The 12,902-nt window shown below is 41.0% G+C and overlaps 1 protein-coding gene across 6 annotated transcripts in view; it reads right to left on the minus strand.

Moving 5' to 3' along the window:
* Positions 1-206: 206 nt before the first annotated feature.
* The window catches only part of SLC13A1 (solute carrier family 13 member 1), a 129,990-nt gene continuing 117,294 nt past the window's right edge, over positions 207-12,902 (minus strand). For 5 of the 6 annotated variants that reach the window (XM_061640144.1, XM_061640143.1, XM_061640142.1 and 2 more), the window contains 5 exons: positions 11,899-12,002; positions 9,030-9,139; positions 6,296-6,457; positions 5,548-5,685; positions 207-4,368 (listed from right to left, as the gene is read on the minus strand). In XM_061640144.1, coding sequence (XP_061496128.1) covers positions 4,225-4,368; positions 5,548-5,685; positions 6,296-6,457; positions 9,030-9,139; positions 11,899-12,002 — 658 coding nt within the window. In that variant the 3' untranslated portion in view covers positions 207-4,224. The remainder of the gene's footprint in view (positions 4,369-5,547; positions 5,686-6,295; positions 6,458-9,029; positions 9,140-11,898; positions 12,003-12,902) is intronic. The other variant, XR_009764471.1, reaches the window with a different exon arrangement.

The raw sequence follows: 12,902 nt of genomic DNA on the forward strand, positions 1-12,902 counted from the left end.
CTTAGCTATCTTAGACTCCAACCATTTAGGAATGTAAAGAAATGTGATCAGAAGCAAAATGACATCCCATTTAGCCCTATTCAAGTAAATTAGACTAAGGCAAAATCACATGTAGATTTTAAATTGTTTTTAATTATCATTTGGGGACCTTCCTCATCTCAGCGAGGACAGGTTAAATGTGAAATAAGCTATTCCCAAATGTCCACAATAGGGGGGGGGGAGGAAATGGTCGGTGAAGAACTAAAAGCTGCACTTTAGATAGAACACACCTCTTTACTGGTAAAATAAAACAAAAAATAAATACAGTGGGATTGTACATTCATCTTTCTGCATGGCCATCAATTTTTTTTTAAAAAAACTGCTACAACAACACTCAAAACTACATTTCTGCGCTTAAAACCATAGCACCAACAGTGGAAGATATGACCAAAAGTGCTTTCAGTGTCATATGTGAAATCAGTCTTCAGCTTTGAACTAGGATTTAAACCAGATTAGTCCTAGGGTACTTCCAGACATGGATGATTTAGCAGCACCCAATCATTGCTGTTGTGCTTTAAACTGGGAGTGGGATTGCAACTTTGTTGCTTGAGTTCTGGAATCCACATCACATTCTATATCCTAGCGGGCAGACCCTCTTTCCCAAGCCTTACATTTTGAAGGGAAGGAGATTTTTCACTGGAATCCCAGTTGGGGGAAAGAGTTCAGTACTCCCTCCCTCTCCTCACTGCACTCCCAATCATAATCCCTCCCCCCACATTTTCTTTCAAGGAAAAACAAAAATACCCTATAAAAAGGGAGTGAACAAAATGTGGTTATTTCAGAGTAAATGCCCAGTGCAGAAGTAGGCTGAAATTGATTGCAATTTCAGCTCAAACTTTGCTGACCTTTTTCTCTTTTGAGAACCAAGCTGCCTTTCAATCTAAAATCCAGGCTTTACTCAGTAAAGTTTTCTGACGTGTGGACTGAGTTGTGAAGTCACAAAACTGTGAGGCTGATCATGGTAATTTAACTTGTCCCTTCCAATGAGAGAACATCAGTGTCTCAATTATATCTCCCAAATGGTGGCTATAAAGGAGCCTACAGATGAAAGTTAAAGCCCCACTTTCTGCTGAAGCCACACAGTCTAATATCAGGAACATGATCAAGAATATAATTTATGGACATACTTAGGTATGCCTCTGATCTTCTGGGAAAGTTAATAGTTTGTCAATTGGGTTGAAAGAAGCCTCCAAATTAGTCAGACAGTAAACCTAAAGGAAAATTCCACTGTACAAATGACGGTTCATCGTTAAAGTGACATTTCACTAGCTCCTAAAAAGCAATCCGTGTTGAAATTCTCATTATTAATAAGAAATATACATCAAAAGTATGTGAGCTGACAGCCATTATCCACTTTTTATCACATATGTTTTAGGGATGGAAAATACCTAGCTGTCCACGTATGTGGAAGCATTATCCTAAAGTGATGGAACACTGAAAATGTTGCATACATTGCAAGAGAACACATGGGCTGGAGACACTTTATTCCACCGTCAAATCTTGCCAGGCAAATCTCTCTCCCTTTTAATTCAGCAGTTATTTATTCAAAATTCTGCTCACTGGGATTGCCTGTTGAGATAACAATTTAATTTTGGTGAGGACTCAAGCGGGGGGAAAGTGCTCATCTTTTTCAGTACCAGGCAATAAACATACAGTTGAATACTTTCCTGCAGATAAAAATTAACAGTTGACATTACACAACATACCAGCAATGCATAACAACATATTTCACCTGGATTTCCACTTTTATTATCACTTATACTTTGCTCTGTTCATAAAGGTAAAATGATATATAATACATTTTCACACCCAAATAAAAACAACTTGTACAACAGCTATTCCAAGTATGGGCCATTGTAAGAGCCCATTGCCACAACAGGGCTTTCTGATATGACCTAACATGTGAACTCTTTTAACTTGGTGCAAATTTGCCTTGAGGGTTGCAAGATAAACAGGTCATGGATGGAGTCTTCAAACGACTTCTTTTCAAGCAGTGAGGTCCGAGTAATAAAGATTCCATATATTCGGGTATTATTTCCACACTTGACATCTTTGTTGCCTAAAATACCCATATGATTCTGATGTTTCCAACCTCTGTTGTAATGTGAAGTCCTGCTGCTGGTGCCTTGTACATCCAAAATCACATACGGACACAAATGTTGGCCTGATTTTTATTCAGATCCAGGAAAACAGAGCCTCAAACAAGCTAAGCTTCACATCTGCTGGAATCCCAACATCCTTGGTGTACTTAAAGCAGTAGTTCTTGGTTTCTCTGCTACACCTCTCTTTGCTGCCTGCCCCATTTACAGTGGACCAATTTGGCCCAGAAATTTCATTTCCGATACTGCCACATTCTGCTATATGAATGTGATGGGGAATGGGGTGATAGAATGAATGAATGAATGAATAATTTTATTTCGGTCATAGACCAGCCAGGATAGAAAGATAGGATATCTCTGGCACTATGGTGTCTGCCAGCCACAAGTGATGGGAATAAAGAGCCAACTCTGCCAATATTTTAAACTAAGACTAATCATCTTTATTAGGGGGATAGCAGGATACCATGTCAGTCCATTGATCTATCTAGCTCAGTATTATCTATACTGAGACCCTCCAGGGTTTCAAACAGGGGTCTTTCCAAACTCACAACCTGGAGAGGCTGAGGATTGAACCTTGGACCTTTTGCGTGCGATGCATGTGCTCTAAGCCTTTACCACTGAGCGACAGCTCTTTCCCAACAGTACCATTATGGAGTTTCTAGCAAGGAACCAGCCTCAAAAATGATCGTGTCTGTTGCTTACCTGGACAGGGGATGGAGGGATGTGTGTGGGTCTGTAGAAACTTCTGACTTTTGTGTGGCTGGACTGTAGCATACAGTACAACGGTAAGTGTCACATCCGTTTCTGTGCCCACTTCTGTCTCTGACACCACCCACCAACTGCATATGGCCCATGGAAGGTTGCCCACAAGAAAATGTGGCCTTTCGGCTGAAAAACTTTTCAAATTCTGGTATAATAGACAAGGTACTTAATTTTCACTTTAAAAAATGCAGCAGAAAGAATCCTATCACACCACACTGGGGGGCATTTATTACTACAATTGATTCTGGCAGAATGACGAAGATGTGGGGAGCTTTTCTGGTTTTAAAAATGATTATAAAAACTCCTCATCAGATCATGAGGGTTTCTTTGTTGTGGCATCATCTAATGACCATGACTGGATGCAGCATCAAGCTTCCAGTGCAGAATATCCTAGTTGCCAAGGATTTTTTTGGTCAAGATTTTGTAGGATTGTTTATCAATTGATTGATTAATTTAGAAGATTTATACCCCATCTTTCAATTGAACGATCCTCAAGGTGTTTAAAACTGATTGCAATAAACACAGACTCCAAATCCACACATTCCAGCAGCTCTGAGTCCCCTGGCTAACAGATGGGACCAGAGTGGGCTTCTATTCCTTTCTGTAGTCTGAGGGCAACTAGAAATTGGAGCAAAGAGCTTTTTTTGCAGGGGGGGGTGCAAGCTCCCTGCAGCTGCTCCTTCTGTGGCCAATGGATGTCTCTTTCCACTGACTTGATCATCTGACATTTTACTCACTTGTTGGTTGTCTTGGAAAAGATCTTCCCATCAGATGCCAACAGCAATCATCACTGGAGAAAGACGCTCGCATGGGACATGTTGATGGCAAGATATGCTCCATGTGAAGTGATCATGTAGCTCTGTCTTATAAGGTACCCATAGAATATTTTAGTGCACATGTTGGAACTGGAAGATACACTGGCCATAAACTTAAAAATAAAACAAAACCCTGGCTCTTAGTATTTTTAAATCTACCTGTCTATCCATCCATCATGCTCTTATCCCAGTGTTCCTATAGTCAAATATTTAAAACATTATTTTGTGACCCTAGAAACAGGGGCAAATTACCATTCATAATGAATGTGCATAACCACAGTTGCTAGCTTCCAAATCCTCACAAACTGATGGGACACTTGTACCGATGACTCACTTGCCCCTGCAGCATTTAGATGGCAATTGTCTTGTTTTACCGCCTTCAGTGCAGATGTGTCAGTCTTTGGGAAAAGGAAACATAAGCATAAAATATCCTAGGCCACAGTGGTAGTACACTGTACAGGTCACACCACAGAAGAGAGGATCAAGGAAAAGAAGCTGCTATTCTCTTTTTAAAGTGCACTGGAGTTAGTTATAGAAGGAGAACGTGCCCAAGTAGGATACGTGTGCAGTTTGAACAAAGGCATCGCCCAAGTCATGACAGCAAGCATGACGACAGCAACTCCAATGATTTTGATACCCAAACCAGCTTTTACCTAAAAAACAAACAAAAAGGGGTGGGGTGGGGAAAGAATATTTTTTACAAATTAACAGGAAGTCAAACTTTTCAAAAGAAATTCTACAAACCAAATGACATATTTAAGGAAGCACCATGGTTAAGAATATGATCTATGAACTGGGAAGCCCCTGGTTCAAATCTAAGAGCAGCCATGGATCCACTGGGTGTTTTTAGGCAGACCATTATTTCTTATGCCCAATCTCTAAAAGGGTTGTTGGAAGACCAGATTTGATGTTCATTTAATGGCATTCACTGCCACAAGATGCAGTGATGGCGACAAACTGATAGCCAGTGTGTTGTGAATAGGTTAGAGCAGGAAATTCTGGCCCACGGACCAAACTTGGCCCACTAGGGGTTCACATTTATCATGCAAGGCTGTTTCCTCAAACCACGCCCACCTGCCTCCACCTGACATCTGTGATGTTAGGTGTAGGGAAGATAGAGATGTAGCTGCCAATGTCTTAAAGTGTGCTCCTGATTGTGTATTGGCAAGGGAAAGCAGGCTTTAGCTCTACTGCCCTGCCCATCAGCTAAACTGACAGACCGGCAACCCTGCCCACCTGTCAGATTTGGCCCACAGACCAAAGGATCTGACCCACAGAGCCAAAAAGGTTCCACATGCCTGGGTTAGAATGATGGACTAGGATTAGGGAGATACGGGTTTAAATCCCTGCTCAACCATGCAGCTTCCTGGGTGACCTTGGGCCATCTAACCTTAGCCTAACCTGCCTCATAGGGTTGTTGTGAGAAGAGGGGGGATAACCATGTATGCTACCTTTTGATCCTTGGAGGAAAGGCAGGGGCAAATGTATATATAAATATCCTAGATGGCTTTCCAAGGGCACTATACAAATTCATGGCAGATAGATCTATGAGTGGCTGTTAGTCATTATGGCTACATGGAACCTGAATACCAGTTTCTGGGGATCAGCAATGGGAGAAGACTAAGGCCTTCAAGGCCTGCTTGACAGCTTTCCAGAGGCATCTGGTTGGTGTCCATGGCAACAAAGATGCTGGACAAGATTGATTACTGATGTAACCCAGCAGAGTTCTTCTTATGTTCTCTGAGATGACATATGGGAAGAGTATGGCGTGCGCAGGAAAAGGATGCTACTATTATTGCAAAAGAAGACTGTTAAGTGTGCCTATAACGTACCATGTCAATAACTTTCAGGTGACCGTATGAAAATACAATGGCATTGGGTGGATTTGCTACAGGTAGCAGGAAGGCAAATGAAGTGCAGAGGGTTGTGGGGATCAAGATATAAAGGGGATTCACATGGATGGCTTCAGCCTGTTAGAGAAAGAAACAGAAACTCATGATTTACATTCACTGAAAGAAGAATATATCTGACATAATAAGGGATAAAAATACAAGTTCGAACTAAATACTTTGGTCGCTAAAGCAGGAATGGGGAACCTATGGCTGCCCATTATCATCCCTGACCATTGGCCAAGCTGGCTAGGCCTCATGGGCCCTGAATTCCAACAACATCTGGAGGGGCCACAGGTTCCTCACCCCTGCACTAAAGCATGATTGTACAGTTGTTTATGGGTATCCTTTAAATACTTCATTTAACTATTAAACAACTGTACAATTATGCTTTAGTGCAGGGGTGAATATGTATATATATATATATATTACTTTATTTTAGATGTACTGCCATAGCTTAAGATTCATAGTAAATATGCATATATTCTTTTTCTTCCCAGCTTCCCTAAGACTCTCACGTAACAGCCATGACCTATATCCAATAACACGACCTTTTAATCTAGAATGAACTAAGCTACCATTCTCTGGTTCTGTGTTCACAGCCTGCTAATTCAAACTTCCCTCTTTCAAAGATGTTTTGATTGTGAATGGACAACTTCAGAGCTAAATCAGTCTTAGAAAGGTCACTCACCAAAGGGGCAAGGATAGGCAAAAATATTGTGATCGTGGCAGGATTGCTGGCTACTTCGGTTACTGAGGTGACGATCAATGATGAAATGAGGATAATCAGCCATGCGGGCAGTGACCCCAAAGGAGTTAATTTACTTCCGATCCAGTGTGAGAGTTTTGAGACCTGTGAAAAAGAATGGTAGCATAGTTTTCCACCAATGTAATTAAATGTGCATTTTTCATAAGGGCAGCATTACCAGAATCTGTATGCTTACTAATATACAGGATTTTATGGTCCCACAATGTGTTTTGTTCCCTGTTAAAGTGCACTCATGACAATATGCCCAACTTCTAGCAGATAAAATGTTTTCACCATGTAAATCAGGGATAGCCAATGTGGTACCCTCCAGCTGTTGTTGGACTCCACTAGGGATGATGAACGCAGTAAGGGCACATTTACTATCTTTGATATAAATCACCACATTGGCTATGCCTGATATAAATGGTTAAGGGTGAAATCTTACACACACACTTAACTGGGGAGTAAGTCCCATTGAACTCATTGGATATAAAGAGCTCAGCTATGCTTTGTTTTTATGTCTGACTTATTGGTTTTTGAGGGGCTGCCAAACAAGGATATCAAGCAACAAGTTGACGTTGGTTTGCAAACTTTAGTTTGTCCTAATTTTTTTATGCCTGAAGTCACAAACCATTGACAAAACAGTTGTGATTGTTGCTTCATCTCAAAGGAGCCCCTCCAGACTGGTATTTTTTTACAGATTTGTTCTGCAACGTATCATTGACACAATCATAGTGCAAATAAAAAAAAATTAAATTGTTTTTTTTAAGTGTTTTTAAATTTGTATATTTGTATATTTATTTTTAATGTTTTTAATTGCTGTAAACCGCCCAGAGAACTTCGGCTATGGGATGGTATACAAATGTAATAATAATGATAATAATAATAATGATGATGATGATGACGACGACGACAATAATAATTCGTGATGGATTTATACTGGACCAACTACACATCATTCTGCTTTATTAGTTTTTTCTGCAATGCTTCCCCAATGTTAACGCATTCTTGTCATCTTGCAATATATAGCAACAAGAGCGGGACTAAAAAAGTTGAGCAGGAAACAATGGGGCATGCACCTATTGCAGATGAAGCAGTATGATCACTTCAAAACGTTTGCAGGAGCAAATGCCCCCACTATAATGAGTTTCTGCCGGGCCGTGAAGACCTGGCTCTTCAGGCAGGCTTTTGGGGTGGGCTAGATTTTATCGTCATTGTTTTCAGATTTTTAATGTCTATTATATTTGTATGCCTATTTTGTACGTCGCCCAGAGTGGCTGGATAGCCAGCCAGATGGGCGACTAAGAAATTCAATAAATAAAATGGTATTGAAAGTGTGATCACATATAACCACCCCAATAATAACATGAGCACAAATCATGATGAATGCTCAATAAGGACATCTGGAGAGGCTCAGGGCTGCTGCACTATGGTGATGGGAGTGAACTTACAGAACGTGAGTGCTGAGCAGATAGAAAATGAAAGCAGAAAAGCTCTAAACCATGGTTTGCCTTATGTACATCTGGAAGCTTAAAAAATGGTGAGGGCTCTACTCTAAGCAGGAACCGTAGTTTGTTGTATTGTCTGAACTCAATAAGAATATAATTCAGAAATATTCCATACCAGCTGGTATGGGAGGCTTGGGTTGGCTCTGTTATATTGCGAGGCACAGTGAGCTATGACTACATGCACACATGCCAATATTGACAGAATGAACAAAAATTGCGCTTCTAGCTGAACTGTGGGTCTAGGCAGTGACTGATTGTTTACTAGATCGTGAGATATAGCAAAAATAAATAAATATTTATTTATTCCACACATTTCAATTAAACTGCAGTATTGCATCACATGAAATTGGAATGTTGCAAGACAGGGACAGGGGACCTGTGCTGCCGCCCCCCAGATGTTGTTGGATTCCCAGTGCCCATCAGCCTGCATGACCAATGCTCAGGGATCATGGGGATTATAGTTCAACAACATCTAGAGGGCCACAAGTTCCCTTTCCCTGTTGTAGGATATATATTATACAGCAGTCTTTTAAATAAATGAAACCTGGAAAGTACTACCGGACACTGGCTGTGTTCACAACAGTCAATAAGCAGAGATATGCTTATTGGCATGTAGCCTGAGTGGCCTGCAGTCTGAAGATCATAGTTTGCTCAAATCAGTTGAGACTCTGCTTGACTTAGAGTACCACACTTCTATGCATAAAGGCTTTGTAAATCCAAATCTGTATTCAGGAGATTTTATGGTTGTTATACTGAAGAATGCTTTTTTCTGCTGCTCTTAGTTTAATGTTGCTAGTTGTTTTTACTGGTATTTTAAATCTTGGAATATTAATGTTGTATTTTATTGGTTTTTTTGCTTTTTTTGGTAGCCAGCCATGGGAGGGCATACATCCTAAAAGATGAAGTAGAATTCTGCTTAATAATAATGATGGTGACAATAACCTAAATGCAATTTCAATGACATTGTTTTACCAAGTCAAATAACTAACCCTCCTATTTTACCCTAACTGCCGAAACAATTCTCTTTACTTTGTTTCTTAACTGTTGTTCCATTATTATATAAATATAACTAATGGAATGACCTTTTTTCCTTTGCTTTTTTCTTGGAACTAGCTACAGCTTATTAATATCATATTATTGGTTGAATATGTTGTAAAAGTCTGCATTACCTCACAGCCATCTGCCAGTGCAAACCCTCCACCAACAAGAATGGCAATTTCCCAGGGCATGCATGCTTGAAATTCTTTCCAAGTTATCAGTGGAGTGTAATCAAAAACAACTAGAGGGGAAAAAAGAATGCTTGTAAAAATCTGAGGAAGCCCATTACATTATCTTTCTGTTACTGTTTTACATGCACACAAACCCCAGGATTGAAACAGTCCCTTTCAACTGTTCCTCATGATGGATCAGAGCTTGGAAGATTACTTTTAAAAAGTAATAAATTACAGTTACAGTTACATGGCCAAAAAAAGTAGTAATTATCGTTACAATTACAATTGCTCTGAAAGTAACTGATTACTTTACTTTCCTCCAAAGTAATCACTACAATTACGTTTCAGTTACTTTTAAAAAAAAGCCTACAAGGTGCTGGCCTTGGCTGCTGCACATCTAAGTAGCCTAAAACAACATTAAAAATAAACAAACACATACAGAGGTAGTAGAATAATTATTTTTATTCATAAGATAGCAATAGTGGTCTCTCCGCTGGTAAGGGTGGTGGGGAGGGAGGCTGAGGCCACTACTCAGATATTTGCACGTCAAACCAAGTGCAATCCCCCCACTCAGCCAGCCAGCATAATTTCTCTCACTTAATCACCTCCCAGACCCTGCCCTGCCCCTCACTCAAGCGAACATTTTCCCCTGAGATGCAAAAAAATTAAAATACTGCAAATGCAGCACAGTAGCCAGAAAGGGTAGTGGAGGCCACTTTGTGTGCCAAGCGCAAACACAGTATTCCCTCCCTCCCTCCCTCCCTCTCACACACACGTCATCTTTCACCTCCACAGTTCTTTATCTCCATTCTGCTGCTGCCTCCTTCTCCTCCTTTATCCATGTTCTTGACCTCCAGATCCTTTTCCCCTCCACTCCATTCTTCACCACCACTATCCATTTTTTAAAATAATTGTTTTCTCCACTCCACCCCGTCTCACTCTCCGCCTCCTCCCTCGTCGCCTCCTGCCCATCCACAGAGCATGAGGAAAGAGCGACGCTGCACAGAAGCCCAGTTTGAGGCACATGATTTTCATCCACAAATCAGAGGAGCAGAAGACTTCCCCTGCTCCCCCCCCCAAGTAATGCCCAAAAGTAATTCTGGAAAAGTTACAATTACTCCACAAAAGTAGTAAAATTACTCCTAGTTCTATTACAATCAAAATGTAAAGGAATTACCCATTCGTTACTCAAAAAAGTAATGAATTACAAGTAATTCGTTGCTTGTAACTAGTTACTTCCAAGCTCTGTGATGGATATAATATCTTTGGCAGAGTCCTGTGACCTGCTCACACACAGAATGCACGTTATCCATGAAGCAAGTAATAGGAGCAAGCTTCCTTCCAGTGGAGGCTGGTCCATTAGGGTAAGAGGGGCACAGCCTCACTAACCTCAGCCTGTCCTCAGCCAGCCCCCCCGCCTGCCGTCTTATTTACGACCAGTTCAGGGGCTGGCACTGCCTGTCAGCTTCTTCCTTTGTAGTCTCAATGTTGGTGACAAAACTAGAATTAGTTGGCTGCACCTACTAATGGGCTCCCTGCTTTCTGCCCCACCAGTCCCAATGAGCACGAGCCACCACTACCTCTTTAACAGTACCGATGACCTGTAATGAATGCTAATGCAGAGACCGAACTATTCTGATTCATCTAACTTTCTCATTTGTTTGCACTGAGGAAGCTGGTTCACATGGGGAGAGTGCTGTAGTGCTCAGGTCCTGCTTTCTGGCTTCCATAGGCATTTGGTTGGTCACTGTGAGACTAGGATTAGGGATGGAAAAGGTAAAAGGTAAAGGTCTGCACTTGTAGTACGAGTCGTTTCCGACTCTTAGGGTGACGTCTTGCGACATTTACTAGGCAGACCGTATATATGGGGTGGGATTGCCAGTTCCATACCCGGCCTTTCTTTACCCCCCAGCATATGCCGGGTACTCATTTTACCGACCACAGATGGATGGAAGGCTGAGTGGACCTCGACCCCTTTTACCGGAGATTCGACTTCCTCCTTCTGTTGGAATCAAACTCCGGCAATGAGCAGAGCTTCGGCTGCATTACCGCCGCTTACCACTCTGCGCCACGGAGGATCTAGAGATGGAAGGATTTGTCAATTTTGGTTCTCTCACTTTCTTATTTGTCCAGTCTTAAATTCAGTTCTCCACATTTCTGCAGCAATTTGAGCATTTTTAAAAAATAAATTCTGATGAAAGTTCACTAGCATTTTAGTGTGAATGAACACATTTTACCATGAAGTTTTAATGAATGTACACATTTTTGCAAGCAATTCTCTCTAATATAATGCATTTTTGTACGTTATTTTCACTAATATATTCATTTTTAGGCACACTTTTTTGTAATATATGCATTTTTGTAAACATTGGCTGGTAGGAGAACTGCATCGCAAAATTTGGGTAAGTGCAAATTTCGAAGGATGGCTGTGTTTTGGTTTTCATATTGTTTGGAAAGTGCAAATTTGATAGTTTTGCCTTTAAATATGATCTGAATCTAATTTCTCCCCCATCCCTAAATAGGAGGTTGGACTAGATGTGAACCATTGGCCTGATCCAGCAGGTTTCTTGTGTTCTTATGTGGGAACTGGTAACCATCATTTAAATGAATGGAGAGCGCTTATGCGAGCTCCATATTGGAATGTACACAGAGCTTGGAATACATTGCTTTTATTTCTGGAAGCCAATTCATGCAACTGATTTACTCCTTGCATATTCAACCCACAGCACTTTGGAAAAAAAACTAAAACATTGTGTAGCTCCATTTTGAAGTGCAATCTTAACTTATACTAGTAATTAAGAGATAAAGCCAGGGACATCTACTCAACTGTTTTCTCCATTTGAAGTTCTAGACAATGTTTTTGCTGGAATAATGAAGAAAAGGAGGCCAATTATTAAGGCAGCTGTTGAATCTGTAGCAAACCCTGGGTATCTGGGGAAAGATTAAATGTTTCAGTTAGTCCACAAATATTAAAGAAGTAGGAAACTTTTGCAGATTCTTCAGTAATAATACCAGACATTACCAATGCTTGTTCACATGCTGGAAATATATTCATATTGGGAGAGTTATTATTATACCATATGGCAGGGATGGGAAACCTCTGGCCCTCCAGATGCTGTTGGGTACATCACTCATAATTCCTCACCAGTAGCAATGCTGGCTGGGGCTGATGGGAGCTGACTCCAACAATATCTGGTGGGCCACAGGTTCCTCACTCTCGCCATATGAATTGCTACTTGTGGAAAATAGCATCTAACAGTCCAGCTGGATTAGTTTTTCTCAGGAGGAGCACTAAAGCAGTCTAAAGTGGAACAGACAGAATAAAGTCATTTCCAGTATTTTTACAAAAGCATTTTGTTGTGGCTCATCTCTTAAGCTCAAAGCATCTCATGTACGCCCTTCCCCGTTTACTGGAAAATTAACAAATGTAGTTTCTATTTATTGGGGAAGCATACTGTAATAACAATGAGCAGAAGTGGCTTGCCAGGTGTGCAGCAGGGAGATTGGTGTAATGCAATCAAACTGGTAGAGCCTATCCAGTGCTCTCGTTGGTGCATTTGTGTTGTGCCAACTTCTTTGCCCCTCCCCTTCTCCTACCTGTTAACCAACAGCGACCCACCTGCAGGGAGGCTAGTGCAGTGGCTCTGCCTCACCAAGAGAGCTGCTTCTAACACTTTGTATTCTTGGGTGCTTGAGAGACTAATTTAAATCCCATTATTTCAGTGGATCTAACTCTTAATATGATGCACATATAAACTGGGCCTGGAAGAAGAGTTCTCAGCTCCGCTAGATTTGCTCCTCTTGTCTTCACTGGGAAACTTGCAGTATCAC

This window comes from Rhineura floridana, chromosome 8 (genome assembly GCF_030035675.1).
Source record: "Rhineura floridana isolate rRhiFlo1 chromosome 8, rRhiFlo1.hap2, whole genome shotgun sequence".
Classification (NCBI taxonomy): Eukaryota; Metazoa; Chordata; class Lepidosauria; order Squamata; family Rhineuridae; genus Rhineura; species Rhineura floridana.